Consider the following 22,948-nt stretch of genomic DNA (forward strand, 5'->3'; position numbering starts at 1 on the left):
GGTAATCAGTCTACTTGGGTTTCACGTTCTCTGCACAGGAAGCTGAGGACAGGGGGAGAGTGAATGCTTGACTTTTTTTCCTTTCTGAAAGTAAAGACTAGTATATAAAATTCTATCCAAATGATTTTGAAATGCTTGGCATAGGATGCCATAAATCACGAAATTCCATTATGCTATTTTATCCTCAATGGTGATTTTCAAGCTGGGGGCAGATAATATATTTTTAAATATCTGTACTTAATGGTACTGTGTGGTCTGTTAGATATTTCTAGACATTTTTTAAATTGAATTTACTTAAGTTTTTGTCCTGAAGTTTATTTTTTTTATTTGACTATAGTTGACACACAATGTTACATTAGTTTCAGGTGTACAGCATAGTGATTTGATGAGTTTATACATTATGCTGTGCTCACGACAAGTGTAGCTCCCAACTGTCACCATACAATGTCATTACAATACCACTGACTATGTGCCCTATGCTGTACCTCTTATTCCCATGACTTGTTTATTCCATAACTGGAAGCCCGTACCTCCCACTCCCCTTCACCCAGTTTGCCCAGCCCCTCATCCTCCTCCCCTCTGGCAACCATTAGTTTATTCTCTGTATTTATAGTTCTGATCCTGCTTTTTGTTTGTTTATTCGTTTTCTTCTTAGATTCCACATATGAGTGAAATCATATGGCATTTGTCTTTCTCAGTCTTATTTCACTTAGCATAATACCCTCTAGGTCCATCCATATTGTTGCAAATGGCACAACCTCATCCTTTTTTATGGATGCATGTATGTAATATGTAATATTCCATTGTAATATTCCACTGTATGTATGTATGTGGATGGGTATCTTCCTTACCCATTTGTCTATCAAGCAATGGACACTTAAGTTGCTTCCATATCTTGGCTATCGTACATAATGCTGCAATAAACATACGGGCTTGTGTCTTTTTGAATTAGTGTTTTTGGGATTTTTTGGGGGTAAATACCCAGCAGTGGAATTATTGGATCATATGGTATTTCTATTTTTAACTTTTTTGAGGAACCTTCATACTGTTTTCCACAGCGGCTGCACCAGTTCACATTCCCACCAAGAGCATATGAGGGTTTCTTTTTCTTCACATCCTCACCAACATTGTTTTATCTTTTGTTTTTGATTTTAGCCATTCTGGCAGGTGTGAGGTGATATCTCATGTGGTTTTGACTTGCATTTCCCTGATAGTGAGGTTGAGCATTTTTTTATGTGTCTGTTGGCCATCTGTATATCTTTTTTGGAAAAATGTCTATTTAGGTCCTTTGCCCATTTTTAAATTGGATTTCTTGGACGGCTTTTGGTGTTGAGTAGTATGAGTTATTTGTATATTTTGGATATTAACCCCTTTTTGGATATAACACTTGCAAATCTCTTCTCCCGTTTAGTAGGTTGCCTTGTGTTTTGTTGATGATTTCCTTCACTGTGGAAAAGCTTTTTATTTCAGTGGAGTCCCAAGAGTTTATTTTTGCTTTTATTTCCCTTGCCTCAGACATATCTAGGAAAATGTTGATCCAGTTGATGTCAGAGAAATTACTGTCTGTGCTCTCTTCTTGGATTTTTATGGTTTGAGGGCTCACATTTTAGTCTTTAGTCCATTTTGAGTTTATTTTTGTGTATGGTGTAAGAAAGTGGTCCAGTTTCATTTTTTTGCATGCTGCATGCTTGCAGTTTTCTCAGCACCATTTACTGAAGAGATTATCTTTCCCCATTATCTATTTTTGCTTCCTTTAGATTTTTGAATACATAAGACAAAATTACATTATATGAGTTTTCTTTCTTTAGGCTTATCTCTCTTAAAATTGTTTCTTTTTTTTTTCTTTTAAAAGAGATATAATGTATGTGCCATTTTTTAAATGCAAAATATTAAATGAAGTCATCCCACATGGTTGGTATTTTGTTCAGCCATTATGCCTGGCAAAATATATTTGGTCAGCAGAGTTTCTTAAAAAATGCATCTTCCATGAGACACCTGGGTGGCTCAGTCGGTTAAGCGTCTGCCTTTGGCTCAGGTCATGATCCCAGGGCCCTGGGATCGAGCCCTGCATCGGGCTCCCTGCTCAGCGGGGAGCCCGTGTCTCCCTCTGCCTGCCACTCCCCTTGCTTTCTCTTTCTCTCTCTCAAATAAATAAATAAAATCTAAAAAAGAAAAGAATGCACCTTCCATCTTTCTCATTTTAATCATCATGGCTCTCACAAATACTGTCACTAGGATTGTAAGAACATAATGAATATAGAATGATGTTCAAACACCCCTGCGAGGTGCCTGTACATGATGCCTTTAGAATCTGTCGCTGTGCTCTTAGGTTCCCGGTCATCCTGTCCATTGAGAATCACTGCAGTGTCCAGCAGCAGAGGAAGATTGCTCAGTACCTGAAAGGAATATTTGGAGACAAACTGGACCTGTCATCTGTAGACACAGGAGAGACCAAACAGCTTCCAAGCCCTCAAAGTTTGAAAGGCAAAATCCTAGTGAAGGTAATTACCGCAAGGAATGCAGTAAAAGGCATTAATGACCAACGAAGCCCTCCCTCCCTTCAGGACTAAAAACTGGTGTATCAAGAGAACAACAGAGTCAATCCATGAAGGATTGTCTTGATTTGTGTATGCATCTTGTTACACTTTGTTAATAGTTATACCTTCAGAAAGAGCTTGTTATTCACGGATCACGTGTTCTGGGATTTGTTTTTGTGAAGTGAGGAGATCAATACTGTAAGCCAAACATTTGCTATTTTAGCCTGTAAGAGTTCACCCTGGTGAGACGTGCATGTATCAGTGCAGGGGGCACAGAGGAAGAGGAGGCTCTTTGTGTCCATATCTGAAAGTACTTCTTTCAGATTCTTCTCTCCCACTTCAAGCTCCAATAACTGTCTGTCAAAGAAGAAAAGAAAAAAAAGAAAAAAGAACAAACAGACAACAGTCTTTACGGTTGATCAGCCTCGGTTATGTAAGTGAGAAGAGCTTGCTTCATAGCGGAGCTTAGGCACAGACGTAATGCCCCACAGGACTCGTGTGTATGCGAAGGAGCAGTAGGTGAACAGAATGACATTTTATGAACAGATTTTCTGAGGGAGGAAATTTACTACCTGCAATGAATATTATTAATAAAAAGAATAGCCAGAAAAAACAGTTATTTGAGATCTCACATGGCTGACTTTGTGATTTTACTTAATTCCAGTTAATTTTGTGTGTTTGGACTAAGTCCATCTTGGATAGTCGTATTATTTTGAGACTAAAGATCTAAGGAAGAGCAGCAGGGTATTAATATTCAAATTGGGTTACATTTTACTGAAAAGAAATGTGTATCAAAAAACAAATATCACAAAGGAGGCATAAGAAAGTCAAACAGTGTAATTTCCTAGGAATACTTTAACAGGGGCTCTAAGGGAGGGCAGCAAATGGGAAAGATGTGGAGTACTCATCTTTGGAATTGGTCAAAACCTATTTTTCTGTCAGTTACCTGAGAATTATAGACTGAATCCATCAAAGAGGTATTGTCGGGCATTTGTATGCGTGAAAGCATTTTGAATAAAAGCTCCAAATAATGTGGGAGATAACATTAAGGTCAATTTTCCTGAAGTCTTGCTAAAGCAAACTCTTATGTGGTAAAAAACTGATTGCTGGGTTAAAAAGCTAAATGTCACCTTAATAGCTTTGTAAATGTTTCCATGTTTCCTGTAGTTTTGAGCCAGCAGTCAGAAGGTTAAATGCAGAGTAAGTCCATTTAGCTGAAATACTTCCCTTTTGGACAGTGGAACTTAAGGTAGATATTTGATAGGAATTGAGTCCCTTCTGCATAATTGGACTTTGAGCCATTTGCCATAGAATGTCCTAGGGCTTATGGGAACCAGGGTGCACCAGAACCAGATGATCTTGGGCACTCACTGGGAGGAGTGGCAACAGCGTGGACTGCGAGCATTTCAAGGCATTTAAGGTTCATTTGCTAGTAGCAACGTTCTTTAGACTTTAAGGAGATCACCCAGATCTATGGGCCAATGAATTTCCATTTGAAGCAAAAAAAAAGGAACTGATTTTCCTACATTCCTTTAGGAGCAATCTTTGGTCCAAGAGGCACCATTTTAGTGGCTCCTTACCACTTTAGAGATTGACAAGTTGTTTATTATTATAATTATAATACACATACTTTCCAACCATATATATACACACCTATCTCCTGAAAAGCAAATGAAAAGTTGCTTTTGAACAAAAATAATAACAAACTTAGTAATTTTCCCTAGACTCTTATTGCTGAAAGAAACTGTAACTATCTGATCCAAGCTTCTTACTTTTTACGGACGCAAATCATAGAGTCATTACCACACTCCTTGGGTCATGCAGCTTGGAGCTGAGTGGTAGCAAAGGTTCCAGTCTCTCACAATATTTCCATGTATCATGGACCAATTAAACTAATTCTTGGTAACTCCTGCATGCAATAGTCTGTAGATCAGAAAGAGACCCCTAAAAGACACCTGGGCCTTCTTTATTTATATCAACTGGACCACAACTAAGTTCCTTGAGTCATATTAAGTTCTGCCTTAATTTATTCTATAATTTCCCTTAGGTGTAACTGTTGGTTTAGAAGCATTAAGAAAGTGTTCTGTTGCATTGCTTTTCTTCCTATCTGCCTGGATAAATTATCTTTTGAGAACCAGGAATGTGGAAGAGTTGGAGAAAAATAAGGCCCTCATGTCTTTTAATGCAGTTTTAAATGGATGGAAAATTAGGGCACCTGTGGATGCTCAGGGCAGGAAGATTTCTCTCTCTGTTCTCTCACCCACCACCACACGTACATGAAGGGGGGCTAAAGCTGGGTACGGCTGTCCTATCAGCTCATCACTGTGTACCTCATGGTTACATTTGGTGGTATCAGAACTGTTTCTGTCATTCAAGGATTGTTACTCCTTCCTTGTGGATGTTACTTCTCATATTTGTTAGCTCTGTTTTGCTTTACATTTATAAAATATATTGGCTTTGTTCTATTTCAAAAGAGGGAATTGCTGTCATTACATTTTAAATGTCTTGTGTACAGGTCCATCTTGGTTGTCTGTCACTGTGCCCAAAACAGAGACTCTGAATAAGTAGTTGGTGGTGAATAAATGAAGGAGGTCGTTAACTTGCTGTCTATATGTTCCTGAACATGTCAACCGCTTAGTTGAGTACCTTATTTCTGGTGCTGCTATATTAACATAGCGACTCTATAGTGCCCTCTCAAATAAAGAAAAATAAATTCATTTTATAGAAACCTTCCGTATTAGAAAAGACTTAAAATAATATAGAGACATAAATACTTTAATTCTGAGCTGTTTTGTTGTTAATGATACACGGGAGGAAGTAAAAAAATGTTTTGCCACATTTACTTAGAATTATAGGTATGTATATATCCATCTATCTACATCTGTTTATCTCTAAACATGTTCGTGTGAAAAAGAAAGTGTAGTTTTCACTTTGCAGATAGCACGTACAAATAAGGAGTATAATACATATCAGTACAAAGGAAAATTAAATCTCATCCTTTTAATCCTATAAACGACCCTCTGTAAGTTGGAGAAAATAAAGAAGAAAAATTTAAATATCCAAACCCCAAGAGTTTGAAGTCTTAATATAGATCTTGCTTTCATTATGTAAATGATTTAATCAGCTTTGAAACTATTGCTGTTCTAAGGACCCAGGGTCAAGAGCTTTGGGTAATCAGGGAAGGTACAGGAAAATAGGGACAGAGAGTTCTCTGAAAACCTTACTATGCTGATGATCCTGTGCAGGGTGGGAGTGGGCGAGGGAAAATCCAGCATGCTGAAGAAGGCCAGTGATGGTGTGGAGAGCGGGAATACTAAAAGTCACTGGGGTTTGAGTTTAGAGAACATTAGCCTGGATAGCAGCCTGGGATGATATTTAGAAACTTATCATTATTTTTGGCTGCCAGGCATATGAACATCCTTCCATCCTCTTCCATCCCTGTATTTTAAGGAATCCCCTCACAGTGGCCAAAAATGCTGGACGTTTGCTTCTGTAGCGTCTCGGAGCTAGGGTGTAGGCACATGAAATAGATGCTACCAATCAAGTGAACCTGCCCCAGACAGCAGACATCTACGCTATTGTCATTTTTAAATTGGGTGTGTTATTCCTTTTCAGGGCAAGAAGTTGCCTTATCATCTTGGGGATGATGCAGAGGAGGGGGAAGTTTCCGACGAAGACAGCGCAGATGAAATTGAAGATGAGTGCAAGTTCAGGCTCCATTATGTGAGTTACAGATTTAGTTACAATTTTTACTCTCAATGTGTTGCAGTAAAAATTGCTGCTGTGTTGGAATCCTCACAATATGGTGGTTGTGGTGCAAAAGGAATATTTATTGAAAGTTGCTTTGTTTTGGGGCACATAGACACTCAGATGCTCATTGAGTCAAGGATTTCTGTGTCTTACAAGTTGGAAGGAATGTTCATGATGAACCGATCTGACCCTCCCTCTAGGGATCAATCCTTTACTGTTACAGCTTTGTCAAAACTCAAATTGCTGTTGGAAATGTCATGGTCTTTGATGAAATAAACTGGCTTTAGCATTCTCTCCCCTGCCTCCTGCTAGCAGCCTAGTTCACACCATGCTGCTTATAAAGGCTGGCTTGCAGAACACAGCTGTACGTGGTCTGCTTCTCTAGGGATGCCCATCCTTGCCCTAAGAAAATGTACCTTGGATCAGAGGATTTCCAAGCTCTTCCAGAAATGGGACTCTTGGCTAAATCTTTAATTTGCCGCATTTTCGATAAAGTTGCATAGGATCTTCATGATCCTTCAGAACCCTGTCCTAGATCAAGGCGCTGCCTTTGTAGAAAAGCATCATTTGGCCAGGTAATCTAAAGCAAATGCAAACCTAGAGGAAAAATGTAGAGCTTAAAGAGATACTCCCTCCTCCATCTCTTCTTGGCGGGGCTAGGATTTCTTGCCCCTCCCCCAACTCTACAACTCATATGATTGTCAGGGTCACGTGACAGCCTGAGAGTAGCACCCCCTCATGTTAGTTTGTTACAGGGTTTGCAATTTCATTTCTATGGAAAAGTGGTATTCCTGTAGAGATCAGGACTTATTCTTCCCTCTAAAAAACAGAGAAATTTTGTATAAAATCTTCTAATTTGCATCATTGCCCTGAATTCATTTATTACATTACTAAAAACAGTCCATTCTCTTTGTAGTATATAGTAGTAACTGATATGGCTTCCTGTAGTTATCAAAGGGAGCCAGCATTATTACAAAGTGGGCATGAGTATAATGACAGCTGACCTCTCACTAGACACTTTTTCCTTGGCTTTAATGCAGTTTAAAAAGGATGAAAGTGGGAAAGATTCAGCCTGAATTGAAAAGGAATAATTACCATCTGTATTCATCTATTGTCTTTTAATAGTCTATATTAGCTCAATGAAATACCACTAATAGGGCTGTGGTCACAGAAAATTAATCTAAATAGATTTACATAAACGTAATTGTTAATATATTAAATTGTTTATTTTTTTCCCCTTCCAGATATTTACTATTTTTGTTATTACTTATATGCAATTATGGATAATGTAGCTCTATTTTTTAAGCTTTATTTTATAAACGAAATTTTTGTTTCTGATCTTCATTATCTTTGCATCTTATTTCCAAAATCTCTTGATTGCCAGCCTCAGAGTAGTCTATCATTTGAAAGCAGGGACTAAAGTATATAGTTAGGGAATGCTGTTTTTAGGGAAAATGAGTAGTGGAAATTTAGGTACTATCACAATGTAGTCATTTATTGCTCTGAGTAAAACCCAAGTTGTTCTGGTTTCTAAATCCACCCAGTTATATAATTTTTCCTCTAATATCAGTGAGCTCCTAACTTGTCATGTTAAGTATCTGTAATTATAAAGGAGAGTTCACTGTAGTTTTATGGAAACAAATCACTAACTTCACCTGTGAAAATATCCAGCTGCTTCCTCCCATCTTCAAAGCCTCCTAGTAGGTTTCTAGGAAGCCACGCAGGTAGATAGTTCAGAACATGATTCTGTAAAGATAGAGACAATCTTTCATTTGGATTCTTTGATCTGGGCTTTAGTAAAAGCAAAGAGCACCTGAATTGTAAAGTTTTACAGGCATTTCTTTGTTAGACTCTAGGAGAGAATATACATAAAGGAATGAATATTCTAGTGGAAATATATAAAGTTTTTACTCCACTTTTTTGACTCCTTTTTTCCTATTTTTAAGCTCTTTTTTTGTTTTTTTTTTGAGCTCTTCTGAGAAAAGGCAAAGCTGTGTTTAGAAAGCCAAAGTGTTATTCGGTAATCAGTCAATTTATAGTCTTATTGTCAGCACAGGGCTCAGATGCCTTATCTGAGTGTCGAATGCAAATTGCCTGATCACATTTTTGCAAAAGAGGATGTACTGTGTGTGCATAGCTTATGTGAAACCAGTAATTACCTTAGAGGAGTTCTTAACCTCAGTTTTAAGTTAGCAGAATGTGGCTAGATTTACAAATTATGTCTGAATTATTGCAATAAATAAAAATTTTAGCTTAGCATTCGTGAACACCAGGTCACTAATTCTCATGAGGCTTACACAAGATTCACGGGCACGTTCAACACATTTTTACTGAGCATCTCCTTTTGGAAATGCAGCCATCATGTTGTAGGTGTTGGGCACCTATCAGTAAACAAAACACAAAAATCTTTGCCTTCATGAAGTTTACACATTAATGGGAGAAGAGGAGGATAAAGAAGAAATAAAACAAATAAGTAATCTGCATAAGTACTAGGCAATGATAAGTGCTAAAGGAAAAAAAAAGGGAGGGAAGGGGTGCCTCAGTTGGTTAAGTGACAGATTCTTGATTTTGGCTCAGGTTGTGATCTCAGGTCTTGGGATCGAGGCTCAGGTGGGCTCCGAGCTCAGCGGGGAGTCTGCTTAAGAATTCTCTCCCTCTCCCTCTGCCCCTCCCCTCACTTGCACTCTCTCTCTCTCTCTCAATCTCTTTCCCTCTCTCTCTCTCAAATAAAAATAAGCAAATCTTTATAGAAGAGAGAGAAGGAGTGTAGAAAGTGTGTGTGTGTGTGTGTGTGGGCATACGTGCGTGGGCATGCATATATGTACTACGTGAAGAGTCTACTGAAGTTTTAGATAGGATGGCCGGGAATGGTCTCACAGAGACTATAACAGAAGAGCAAATACCTGAAAGTAGTGAAGAGTTAGCCATGTGGATATTTGGGGAAGAACATTCTAGGCAGAGGGAACAGCAAATGCAAAGGTCAGAAGCAGGACTTAAGGTTCCCCTGCGTTACCTGGTGTTAGAAGCAGAATGGGAGGCAGGACCCTCATACAGGGTTTCTTATTCCTTCTGGTCTACTGTTACTTTTTTTTTTTTTTTTAAGATTTTATTTATTTATTTGAGAGAGAGAATGAGAGATGGGAATGGGTCAGAGGGAGAAGCAGACTCCCCGCCAAGCAGGGAGCCTGATGAGGACTCGATCCCGGGACTCCAGGATCATGACCTGAGCCGAAGGCAGTTGCTTAACCAACTGAGCCACCCAGGCACCCTCTACTGTTACTTCTTAAATAGTTTTTTTTTTTTTTTTTTTTTAAAGATTTTATTTGTTTACTTGAGAGACAGAAAGAAAGAGAGTGGGCGGGAGGGAGAAGAAGAGAGAATCTGAAGCAGACTCTGTGCTGAGTGCAGAGTCTGATGCAGGGCTCAATCCCACAACTGGGAGATCAGGACCTGAGCCAGAACAAAGAGTTGGGGGCTTAACCGACTGAGCCACCCAGGCGCCCCTAGTGTTACTTCTAACGAAGGGATTCAGATCACACTGAAAGTTTTTTGCTTGTGTAATAAATTCTCTCTGTTGTTGAATTAATTGAATCCTTTAAGCTTCTGCCTTGTATGATTTTGTGGCTTCAGCCACAGAGAAAATCTGGCCCATGATATATAAGCCCCATGGAGAAGCCAGTGTGTTGTTCAGTGACTCAAGAATCACACAGCTCAAAGACACAGAGGACAGTTTCCTTTCAACCGCCGTACAGTTATCTAACCAATTTGATTCAGGGAGGCCAACTCACCGTTATTCATCTTTACGGGGTCCTCTAACGTCAGTGTGACTTATGGGCTTTGCACCCCTGTATTTTGACTTTAGTGGCCTTTTTTATCTTCACTGAGTTATTCACTATCTTTTTCCTTGTGCTCTGTGAATCCGTATTCAGCCAGCCTCTTAGGCACAGACATTAGCTCTCTGCCTTGTACGTGACGCTCATAAACACTAAGCCTTCCGACAAGTTTTAAATGAGCCCTTGTACAGGAACACATAACAACTTTTTCACAGCCTGTAAAGAACCCAGAACCATTCCTGATGCATGATTTGTGCCCAATAAATATTAGATATTGTTAGTAACAGGAAATAGCAAGAGCAGCACAATTATTGCCAATGCAAGTCCCGAGCTGGTCCTTGAGCAGAGTGTGTTTTCAGGGAGCTGCAGGAGCAGACGGGAGACAGTAGAGGACAGGAGCACATGCACAGACTTGAACCGCCGAGAAGCTCTTCTCTAGCCCAGGACCCTCAGATACGAGGCTGGGAAAGCTCAAGGCCCTCACGAAGGGTGGCTAAGAGACACAGAGGCAGAAAGATTCCAAAACTTGTCCTGTCTCCAGATTTCAGCCTGGGGGCGGGGGAAAAAGGCATTTGGGGATGGTGAGATATTCCAGTGTTTTGTTTTGTTTTGTTTTGTTTTAAAGTAAAGGTCCTCAGCGTTGGCTGCACATTGGAATGACAGGGGAGCTTTCAAAAATCCCAATGCCCAGGTCCTGGCCCAGAGATTCCCACGTGACTGGTCTGGGGTGGGGTTTGCTTCCCAGTCTGGAGTGGTAGCCGGTGGTTCTGGCTCTTTGCTTTTCCAGCTGTCCTTCGATTTCACACTGGAGAACAACCAAGAATGTGTTTGTGTGAGTTATCTATTTTTGGTCGATATTCCTAGGACAGACTGACCTCTTAGAAATAGGAATTAGGAACTCCGATTTCTTCTCTGGTGGAAACTACTCCCAACCATAGTAAAGGGCTGCTTCCTGCACATGCGCTGCCCCCCTCCTCCCCCCTCCAGCTGCAACATCCTTCTTCCACCGCCCCCCTCCTCCCCTGCTCCAGCTGCAACATCCTTCCTCCACTGCCCCCCTCCTCCCCCCTCCAGCTGAACATCCTTCCTCCACTGCCCCCTCCTCCCCTGCTCCAGCTGCAACATCCTTCCTCCACTGCCCCCTCCTCCCCTGATCCAGCTGCAACATCCTTCCTCCACTGCCCCCCTCCTCCCCCCTCCAGCTGCAACATCCTTCCTCCACTGCCCCCCTCCTCCCCCCTCCAGCTGCAACATCCTTCCTCCACCGCCCCCCCAGCTGCAACATCCTTCCTCCACCGCCCCCCCAGCTGCAACATCCTTCCTCCACCGCTCCCCCTCCCCCCTCCAGCTGCAACATCCTTCCTCCACGTCTCCCCCTCCCCCCTCCAGCTGCAACATCCTCCCTCCACCGCCCCCCCAGCTGCAACATCCTTCCTCCACCACCCCCCTCTCCCCCTCCAGCTGCAACATCCTTCCTCCATGCCCTCCCCCAGCTGTAACATCCTTCCTCCACTGCCCCCCCTCTGCCCCGTCCAGCTACAACATCCTTCCTCCGCCGCTGGCTCAGGGAACAAAAGAGCAAGATGCATATGGCTTTCCGCTGTGGTCCCAGCTGCGGCTGCACACTAGCTGGCAGGCCGCAGGGCTAAGTGTCTGTCTCAGCTTTCTTTCAGCAGTGCTCCTGGGTTCCAAGACCGAATGATAACATATTAATGAAACCTCAGCCCTACATGTATTTGTTCTCCACAGCTGCTAATTTTCTCGTGCTGTAAATCACAGAGAAGAGAAGGATCAACAGGCAGTACTATCATTCCTTCGGCAACTCCCAGGGTTTGGAGGATGTGAAGTGAATAATTAGAGCCTTTGTGTTAAGCCTCCATTATTTCCAGCACCGGCTGGCCGGGCTTTGTGTGTGCAGCCTTGCTTTGCTGCCTGTGACAGTGTCTGGGCATAGCGGCCACAGTTCATCTCCTCCCCGTCTCTGACTTGTGCGGCCCCGAGCCAGGGAAGGGAACTGAGGTTTGTCGGGGGCCTTCTGTGACCTGGGCATGCTGGGTGCTCTCACATGCCTTCTCTTTTGGGGTCTCCCAGCAGACGTGCCCCCTGCCAGGCTCTGGGTCACTGGATCCAATGTGCTGGGAGTTGGACCCCTGGAGTTCTCTTCCTTCTGAACTTAAGTGAAACCTACGCTTTCCCACAGAGGGATTGTGGGGATGTATTTCCCAGATGTCCTATAGGTTGTCAAAACATAAGCCTGCTCGTGATTATTTTGACTCAAGAATTTATCTGTTTCTGTAACCGTAGTAGAGGGATGGCTGCAGCATTATATGATGAAATAGACACAGAATTTTGAATCAGAAGTCCTAGATTCAAGTCCCTATGCGGCCACTTCCTAGGCATGTGCATTTGGACAAGTTTTGAATCTTTCTGCCTCTATATCATGACTAAATTTGGCTAACCCTAGTGGCTGCCTTCAAGGGTATTGGGCAGCTCAAATGAAGTATCATTATATGACTGTACTTTGTGAACCTTAGCACGATATACAGTCTTGGTTGCTTTTTTTATATTTCCCTGTGCTTTTTTCTCCACGTTCGTATGGTTACTGGCTCTTACTGATACTGTTTGTTTTCTCCACACTTTCACTCATGTTGGAATGCTGTCCCTCTACTCTCTGCCATATTATCAACTCACTCATTGTAGGAGGTTGATGTGGGGCCACCAAAAGGTATGTTCAAGCCTTACCCCCGGTACCTAGGAATGCGACCTAATTTGGAAAAGGAGTCTCTGTAGATGTTATTAAGTTAGGGCTGTGGAGACGAGATCATCCTGGATTAACCAGGTGGGCCTTAAAAATCCAATGACGAGTGTCCTCATAAGAAGAGGAGACACAGCAGAAGCTGGGGACACATGGAAGAAGGCCACGTGACTATAGAGGCAGAGACTGGAGTTATGCTGACAAGCCAAGGAACACTAGGAGGCACCATAAACTGGAAGAAGCAAGGGGAGGATCTTTTTCTACAGGAGGGAGTCTAGCTCTGCTGACGTGTTGATTTCATACTTCCGGCCCCTAGGACTGCAAGAGAATACATTTCTGTTGTTGTAAGCTACCGGATTTGTGGTAACTTGTTACAGCAGCCATAGGAAATGAATACACTCATCTTCCAAGGCTTGGCTCAGGTTTCCTCTGTTCTTGGAGGTCTTTCCCACCTTCCCAAGCCTGGGGGAGGTGCCCCTCCTGTGTCTGCCCGTGATCCCCCTGACTTCTGTCACTTGCACCTGCTTGTGTCATCAGCCGTTCAGGTGTCTGTCTTCTCCGTGACACCGAGGGTTCTGTGGCAATGGGGTTGAGCTTTAGTCACGTTTCTCACCCAGCGTAGAGCAGGCAGCTCCGTGGGTTTGTTGTGTGCGAAATGAAGTTTGCTCTCCAGCTCTCCTCTTTGTTAAATCCCTCCCCAGCACACTGGCCTAAGCTCTTCGCGCTGGTAGAGGGAACCAGGGTGTCTGGCTTTTCCTCTCTAGGCCCCTGTCCTCTTTCTGCATAGGCTGCCAGGTTACTATTATTTCTAGAATACTACTCAGACACTTAGCTACCCGGAGGCTCTCAGCAGCTCCCCACCTCTTGCCTGCAAGTACCTTTGCCATCTGGCCCTAAGGTACATTTCCAGCTTTCTCGGCCAGGCCCCTCCTCCACGAACTTGTGCCCTAGGAAACGCCTGCCGGAGCTATGGATGACAGGGAGCTCTCCATCGCTGTTGCAGAGACCCCAGGTCCTTCCCCCTCTTCTTGGGGGACTTCTTGGTCCCTGGGGTGGGAGTGCCGCGTTCCTCAGAACTGCTGTTGCACTGGCCGTCCGCGCTTCGCTTCCGTAGGCCTCTCTAGGGTCTGTGCTGTCCCCGCACATGAGCTCTTTCCCATCTTTGCATCTTCTGCAGGACCTGAGGGCCAGCACTGAAGCGAGGTGCCTTGTTAACTGGATATATTAAAGACATTCATGCATGTGATTTTAATACCGGGAAAGTCAGCTACCTATTCTGATGTAGGCTTAGTTCCCCCAAATTTCCCATAGGGCATTTATGTGGCGTCTCTCTTACCAGATTCTGTGAAAATAGAAGATGTTACTAGAAAACTGCCTGGTTCTACAGGGTTTACATATAATGACCTCTTAGTAACAAATGTGCCAGTAGAAAACAGGTCTTAAACTTTTGGTGAGGAATGTAGGCATTGTCCTCATGGAGGAGGACCACTTTCTTGCCCTGTGGCTGGGCTGGCCTTCAGCAGGTGGCAGAAGAATTAAGGATGGGTGCTGGATCTAGGGAGACGTGAAAGGAGCTAAGGAGCCTGGGGCCGCTGGGGTCAGGCAGAGCAGGGTGGCCCAAAAGCCATGCTAAGAAAGACTTCAAGGAAATCTGTGTCCCTGGGTCACCTAAAAATTGCCTCAGTTTGTCATCTGGACACAAGCATAGCTTTATTATCCAAAACATTTGAAGTTATTTGTGCTCTTAAAGTAATTTTAATGATGAATCATGGCACAGGTCAGTAGTGAGTTCCCTTTAGTTATACATTGGGATCAGAGGTAGGAAGAAATTTTATCTCAGAATAATCCTCAATTCCAGAGATTTTCATAGCATTCTTTTCCCCTCAGTGAAGGAAGTGATTTTTTTAAATAGCATATTTTTTGCTCAATTTACCTATGTAGATATAGAAAACTTAGTTTTCAAAAACTCTCCTTCACCTTCCCTCTATTGCAAGTGCAACGTAGCATGGTAGGAAGGATTTAGGGGCCCTAAGTTTGAATTCTGCCTCAGGTACTAGCTTTGTAACCCTGAGCAACTTAATTTCTCTGAACATCAGATTCTACATCTCTGAAATGAAAATGTTAAGACCTTGTAAGGTTCTCGAGGGTTGGATATAGTCAGAGTAATCATTATTTGGGGGGATCAGTGTGTGTGGGGGGGGAGACTAAAATGGTATAATGTGCTTAACTTCTTTAGGTAATTGAAAGGTAATCGAATTATAGAAGCAATGTTGGCTTGAATGAGGGTTGTGTTCTCATTCCGTGTTTCTTAAGGGAAATAATTTCCATTGCTTAATTCTTTGCAGAATAATGGGACCACTGAGCATCAGGTGGAATCTTTCATACGGAAAAAACTGGAGTCACTGTTAAAAGAATCGCAAATTCGAGACAAAGAAGATCCTGATAGTTTCACGGTGAGGGCTCTACTCAAGGCCACGCACGAAGGCTTAAATGCACACCTGAAACAGGTACACAATTCCCTCTTGTACTTGCCCTTCGATAGGAAAAAGAAAGGACCTCATATTCTGTTTTTGATCATTTGTCATTTGTGAAATTCTCCAGCTTCTTCCGTTTCTCTCCTCATATTGCTCGAGAATTGAAAATCTCCTATTGCGAAATGATGTGAGAAATTGTTAAAAGTGGATGGGCAGGGGTAACTCAAATTCTGCTTCACTGGGACCCTCAGGACAAAGCACAGTGGCCCCGGGCTCATCTTCCCCATGCCTGCTCAGCTGAGGGAAAAGGCTCGAGCCCACCGTGTGGGGCAACCCCCACCTCTCCCCGGCCGGTCGTCCTCCATGCTGCATTGACTGGACCTCCCGAGCGCGTCTTCCATCTGTCCGCTTCTCGTGTCCGTGGCTGAGTCCTCATCTAGGCCAATGTCAGCTGTCACCTGGACCTTTCTTGCCCTCCTTCAATCTGATCTCCACTCTGAAATTCACATGATGTTTTAAAAATGGAAATCTGGGACGCCTGGGTGGCTCAGTCGGTTAAGCGTCTGCCTTTGGCTCAGGTCATGATCCCGGGGTCCTGGGATTGAGCCCCACATCAGGCTCCCTGCTCCGCGGGGAGCCTGCTTCTCCCTCTGCCTCTCTCTCTCTCTCTCTCTCTCTATCTCTCATGAATAAATAAATAAAATCTTTAAAAGAAAAAAAAATAAAAATGGAAATCTGATCATGTCACTCACTCTGCTGTTCAAAATTCTTCAGTGGCTTCTCGTTATGATTGGGATAAATTACAAACTCTTTAACCAGGCTTTCAAGGACCTGTGTCGTTGCATCCTTATCTACCTCTCAGATCTTCTCATTTTCCCTGTCACACTGCTTCCCACAATTGTCCCACCAGTCACAACTGTTTGCATGTCATGGTCTTCCTCACGTTCTTTTCTCTCTGCCCGGAACACTCCATTCCTGCCTCTGCTCTTGCTAACTCCTACCTAGTCTTTTAAATTTCAGCTTCACTGTGATGCCCCAGATGAGTCCTGCCTTGGCCTGGGATTAGGTTAGTTATCCCCTTTATATTGTCCATGGTAGCCTGTTACAGCTTCTCTTTTCTGAAGGTTTTTTTTGTTTTTTTTTTAAAGATTTTATTTATTTATTTGAGAGAGAGAGAATGAGAGAGAGCACATGAGAGGGGGGAGGGTCAGAGGGAGAAGCAGACTCCCCGCCGAGCAGGGAGCCCGATGCGGGACTCGATCCTGGGACTCCAGGATCATGGACCTGAGCCGAAGGCAGTCACTTAACCAACTGAGCCACCCAGGTGCCCCTGGTTTTTTTTGTTTTAACACATATGCAGTTATTTGCTCAATATCTATCTTCTCAACTCGATTATAGATTCCTTGAAGACAAAACCATGCCAGTCTTAATAACCATTATTTTTCTGACTTGTTACATGAAGTTGCTGAAGGAATGAATGGTTTGGGCTCCAGCTGAGATTTTAACTCTGTTTCCTAATAGAAATGTCAGAAGTGGACAAGGAAAAAGAAGGGTGGGTTTATTGATATTATCATTGCGGGGCATTGAGGGCACTTACTCTGGCCTAGAGGAGACCCTTGGGGTCACTGGCTCCGCTAACAGCAGATTTCCCTGCTACTGCCGCCTGCCCTCCGGGACTCAGGGGTCCCCAGGCAGAGGGAGGATCATATGGGGTGACCATGCTTGAATCTAAGTGACGACTCAGCATTGGTGGTTACTCTCTAGAGTTTGTGCTGAGCTCTGGTTGGGCAACTTAGCTCATACACCCACCCCTCACCTAATCACTGTGGCCCTGAGTACATGTCCTGCCTGGAACGATAACTTGCCAAGGATGTAGGGTAATATTGGCTTGTGAATGCCAGGGAACTTACTGCTGGAAGTGGTACCAAGGTCAGCCCCTCGGACGCTGCATGTTAGGCAGAATGGAATACTGGCGAGGCCACCGAAATGTAAATTACAGTATTACCGCCCTTACCGTTGATCATATGATTCTGAATTTTCTTAAAAGTTTCTATAAATAGCAATAACTTCTTCCCCTTCACCCTCCCCTTCCAGCCACTTAGTTTTAACCACACAAATGTCTGTAAAATTGGTTAGCTCATTCGGTTAGCTCACCTTGATTTCTGCTTCTCATTCTTCGTGAACTCTCATTGGTTAATCTGGGCCGGCCACTTCCCCTGACGCTTTTGGAGAAGTCTTTGCTCCATCTTAGGTCATTCCAATTGGACAGGCCACAGCAGGTCTTAGAGATTTGGGATGAAACAAATTAAACCCATCCTTCTTTTGCTCTTCATGGAAGAAATCCTAGTGATAATTTCCCTATCAGGTAAGATGGTAAGGGATCTCAAATTTCCAACATGTGGTAGAACAAAACTCATCCCCCTTTTTCTTATTTTTTACTTTTCATTCAATCTGGGTGACCATAAGAATGCATTATACTCATAACGTGGAGCCTGTGACTTTAATAAACTGGGCTGTGAAGTGTTGAGGTTTTTAACGCTGCTGTTAGTTTTTAAAACATGGTTCTGGGTTCAGTGGGCAAACAAAGACGAGTCACTGTTGAGATATATATTAAATGAGAATATATGTAATGCACTTAGCATAATCCTTGGGGCATACTGGGGCCTACTAAATAGGATGACCATACCCTTCAACTTAAATGGGACAGCCCTGCTTTATACGTATTGTCCCAGCGTGATTGTTAAAAGCGCCTCATTTCACTCTTCAAAGGGTTTGTTTTGGACAATAAATAACATGGTCCCCTGACTGGTAGGTGCACTATTCGAAGTAGAAAGGGATTCAGAGGTTAAGTGATCCATTCCTCTCCCATTCCACAGGTAAGAAAACTGAGGTCAGGAGAAGGGGACAAATGGACAAAGGACATTTAGCTACTTGGTGTCAGAACTGGGTCTTCTAACTTAGAAAGCGTATCTGGCTACCTTCTTAACTCTAGGGTTTTTGAACAGTTAATGATCAGCTTCAGTAGATCTTCGAAAGGCAGTCAATAGACATTAACCAGTCCAGTGAAATTACCCTGTAACCCCCCTCCCACCCCTCCAGCACTTTCTGAACTATCTCTTTCCCCAATCAATTCTTAACCTTTCCCCATCCCCACTCCCAGTTACATCTTTGATTAGTTTCTATGGATATACATCAGTGCCTCCCTGGCCTTTTGCTCACCCACATTTATTCCATTTATGTGGTTATCTCCGCTTCTTCTTTCTTAGCCAGAAGGCCTAGGAGGCTAGGGCCTGCTGATCTCTCCTTATACCATGTCATTAGCTGTGAACCAGCTAATACATATTTTTAGGGGTGACAATTGAGAAAGAGCCTAAACCCCTTTGGCCCGGTGGGCTTTCTTTCCCCTAATGAGAGGTGGGCTTGAGTGAGGAGATCTCTAGCCTGGAAAATTAACCCACATGAGGAAAATTTCGGAGGCTGCAGTACCTCTTCTAGATGCTCACCACAGAGGGAATTAATTTCAATGAACAGATAAGCTCTGCTGTGGTGTGCTTAAGCAAATAAAAACAATCTTAATACCTAATATATGTATTGGGTTTTATTTATCTTTAATGTTTTACAATCCCAGGTAGCAGTATTCAAGCAATGTGATGATGATGATGATTTTTTTAGTCAACAGAATTGGCTCTTAAAGACTTTTGGCCATTTTTCAAAATCAAATCTACTTTTAACTAAAGATGATTATACCCGCTCGGGGCATTCAGAAGAATACATCTTGTGCTGTGGAGAGTCTTGTGACCAGGCACTAGAGGGACTGGCACAGCTGGACATTCCTGAGAGGCCCTTGACACCAGTTTGGGGAAGCGGTTGGCAGTTACTGTCTCCTGGTTGGTGCCCACACTTCTCCAGTCCAGTGTCTCCCTCTCTTGAGGCAGACTCCACAACTTTTGGGGTGGTGAAGGTGTGGAACAGGAGGAAATGGACGGGACCTGCTTGTTCTACCCTAAGCCAAAGAGGGTTCCCCGCCATTTCACCAGAACTAAGGCAAAAACACAAGCGAGGAAGAGAAATAGTCATATTATGTTTTATTTACTCAGCATCCAGACGTGAAAGAAAATGGAAAGAAATCACATGGACGATCCCTCATGACCAACTTTGGAAAACATAAGGTATGAATTAAGAGTGACAAAGGTACATAATCCAATTAATTTAAAGAGACTGGAAAGTAACAGGACAGTATCATCATAACCTTGGAATAGCTGAAGATTTCTTAAATAGGGCCCCAGAAAAGAAAAAGATTGATAAGCTACTTTAAAATTTAAGAACCTCTCAGGAAATTCTTATTCTTATTCCTTAATAAGCAAGTTGCATACTGGGGAAGAGTATTTTTGATACACGTATCCAACGAAGGACTTATATCCTGAATATATAAAGAATTCCTACAAATCAATACAAAAGATACCATAATTTTTTTAAAAAAATTTATTGATTTGAGAGAGAGAGAGGGAGAGTGAGAGAGCACGCACAAGTTGGGGGGAGGGGGAGAGGGAGAGAATCTTCAAGCAGACTCCTAATCCCACGACCCCATGAGATCATGACCTGAGCCAAAACCAAGGGTCAGATGCTTAACCAACTGAGCCACCCAGGAGCCCCCATAGTATTTTTTTTTTTTTTTTAATGAGCAAAAGACTTAAGTGGTCTTTCACAAAAGAAGATTTCCAAATGGTTAGTGTGGAAAAGGTGCTCACCCTTATCAGTCCTCTAGGAAATGCAAATTAAATGATGATGAGATTTCATATATACCCATATATATACCCATCACAATAGCAGACATAAAACGATTGACAGCACCAAGGGCTAGTGAGGGTACTGAGCAACTCGAACTTTATTCACTGCTGATGGGAATGTGCATTTGTGCAACGCTTCACACTATTTCACAGCATCTACATCTAAAGCTGTGTTATGCACCATGTCTTACCAGTTCCGTTGTGTTTCAGCCTCATGACATATACCTAATATTTGTAGTGGCATTAGTTGTAATAGTACAAACAGGAAACTGTTCAAACGTCTGTCAACAGTGGAATGAATAAAAATTGTGGTGTATTCACATAAGGGAATATTTTTCAGCAATGAAAATGACAAAATTACAACTACATGCAATAATATCTTTATAAACATGACATTGAGCAAAAGAAGCCAGACCCAAGATAGTACATACAATTTGGTACGATTTATATGAAGTTTAAGAATAGGCAAAAAAGATCTCTGAGGTGTAAGTCAGGATAGTAGTTAGCTTTGGGGAGGAGGTAATGACTGAATGGAGAATCAGAAGGCTTTTGGGCACCTAATACTTCATTTCCTCATTTGGGTGGTATCATTTTGTGGAATGTCATCATGCTTAAGATTGTTGTATTTTTCTACATGTATGCTATGCTTCAATAAAAAGGTAAAACATAGTATATGAAGAACCAGTTATTGGGTGGTAAACTTTAAGCATGAAGTTTCTGTAAGGCCATTTCTTGTACTTTAAGGAATGTTGTATCTGGAGTTTCTTGCTCCATCAATAGGATAATTTATTAAAAGGTTGGACAGAGTAGTTGTTATAATAAGAAATTGAAAAAACCAAAATGTTCACCCATAAAGACTTCTTCAGTCCATTATTCATTCACATAATGGACAATTATGCAGCCATTGAAAGATGAAAGAATACTTTAGCTATGATAGAATTAAAATTGATTAGACCTCAAATCATAAGAGTGAATGTCCACAAGACTATTTATGGGTTATTTATTTTTTTTAAATATTTTATTTATTTGAGAGAGAGAATGAGAGAGAGAGAGAGAGAGCATATGAGAGGGGAAGGGTCAGAGGGAGAAGCAGACTCCCCGCTGAGCAGGGAGCCCGATGCGGGACTTGATCCTGGGACTCGATCCCGGCACTCCAGGATCATGACCTGAGCCGAAGGTAGTCGCTTAACCAACTGAGCCACCCAGGCGCCCCATGGGTTATTTTAATAAATATGAAGAGTATTTATGTTGAAAGTCAATATTCTGTAGCTTACAGAATGACTTTCCACACCACCTCATTTAATCATCACAGCACTAATCCCTTAAAATTGTTGTTACTCTCCTTTCCTTAAAACAAAAACAAAAACAAAAAAAAAACCATAATAGGAAGCTAGAGAGGTTGGCCAACTAGCCCGCTTAGTGAGAGGCCAAGCTGGAATGTGATATCATCAGATGCCGGTGTTCCACACCATGCACTCTGAGGCTCTCAAAACATCAGTAACACCTGAGAAGGTTCTAGACTAAATTGGCGCCGTACTGTCAGTGAAATAGACTTGACTGTGTTTATGCCAGCAGTGTGGCTTGGCGTTTTATTTGTTGAGTAAGAGAAACTCTGGAGGGTGATGTGGTTCCATGGTAATGCAGGGGTGGGCTCCCTTTTCCTTTCTAAGCTGCAGTCCTCAGATGTCTAGGGTACCCTCTAAAGATCTTACCTTTGTTTGTGGAAGCTGTTGTTTTGGTGCTGAGTTTTTCTGCAATTACAGGGTCCCTTCCCATCATTTGTTTTTTCTGTTATGTATTGCCCAATATTGGGGTTATCTCTAATGTGTTGGGATAAAACAGCATCATTCCAAAGCCTTTATTTCTGACAGCCTTTAGTCCTGCTGCCTTTCAGCCTGAATCCTGTGGGTAATAATTTTTATTCTGTTGGTAGAAATTAAAATGGGTCAAAATCTCAAAAGTGCGGTTTGACTTAGACAGTTACTTAAGTGCACGCTAATCAAAAGCAGGAAAAAGTTATTCATAAAAAAAATTACTTCTTGTCTTTTTTGTCAAATCTGTCTTTTATAAGTCAGCAAGAATAGTGAATTTCCTAAATAAAAGAACATTTTATCCCCTTATAATCATTTGAATAGATATTATAACTATGACCCTTCTGCTCTTGAGACCTTCAATACATGACCTATAGTCTTTCTAAAAGACACATCTTTTGTGGCTTAGAAGTCAGTTTTACAGTAAGAAACCCTCAGTTTTGCCTTAATATTATAATATAATTATGATCATAGACTTGCTTGTTATTAGTGGTAAGGCAAGCTGCAATATTAGGTTAATTTGTTTTCTTCCAAGTAATTATCCTTTTTGCATATATTATAATGCCCAGTCCATTCTCTGTATGTTGTGGACGTACCTGATGCCGTGAGTTTGTTGTTAAGTTTACTGTGATTTTCCAGCAGAAAACCACAAAATCACGGTCTAAGTCGTATAGTACTGATGACGAGGAGGACACACAGCAGAATCCTGGCAAGGAGACTGGCCAGCTGTACAGGTAAGAATGTGTCTCCACGTGTCTTGCTTAGACTCCTGGGGCCTCTTCAGCTTGTCTCTTGTAGTTGTATGTGTCTAGAGAAGTGGATCACAAGGCCAAGTGCTCAGTGCAGCAGGACGTGGGAAGAGGAACTGGGTATGAGGTAATAACACATGGAGGGGCTTACGCTGTGCGCCTGGCACCCAAATGCTAGCTGTAACAGTGGTCAGGTGTCTTCAGAGAAGAGAGGGCAGCCACAGGAGCTAGTCTGGGGGGTTCTCCTAGGAG

The 22,948-nt window shown here is 42.4% G+C and overlaps 1 protein-coding gene across 1 annotated transcript in view; it reads left to right on the forward strand.

Moving 5' to 3' along the window:
- Positions 1-22,948, forward strand: part of PLCH1 (phospholipase C eta 1) — a 104,944-nt gene that overhangs the window by 62,676 nt on the left and 19,320 nt on the right. The window contains exons 9-13 of the mRNA XM_064590611.1: positions 2,330-2,501; positions 6,153-6,260; positions 15,221-15,382; positions 19,447-19,518; positions 22,590-22,681. Of these exons, the coding sequence (XP_064446681.1) occupies positions 2,330-2,501; positions 6,153-6,260; positions 15,221-15,382; positions 19,447-19,518; positions 22,590-22,681 (606 nt within the window). The remainder of the gene's footprint in view (positions 1-2,329; positions 2,502-6,152; positions 6,261-15,220; positions 15,383-19,446; positions 19,519-22,589; positions 22,682-22,948) is intronic.

This window comes from Mirounga angustirostris, unplaced genomic scaffold (assembly GCF_029215605.1).
Source record: "Mirounga angustirostris isolate CCGP_5_RB_7025 unplaced genomic scaffold, mMirAng1.0.hap1 SCAF_1, whole genome shotgun sequence".
NCBI classification, from domain to species: domain Eukaryota; kingdom Metazoa; phylum Chordata; class Mammalia; order Carnivora; family Phocidae; genus Mirounga; species Mirounga angustirostris.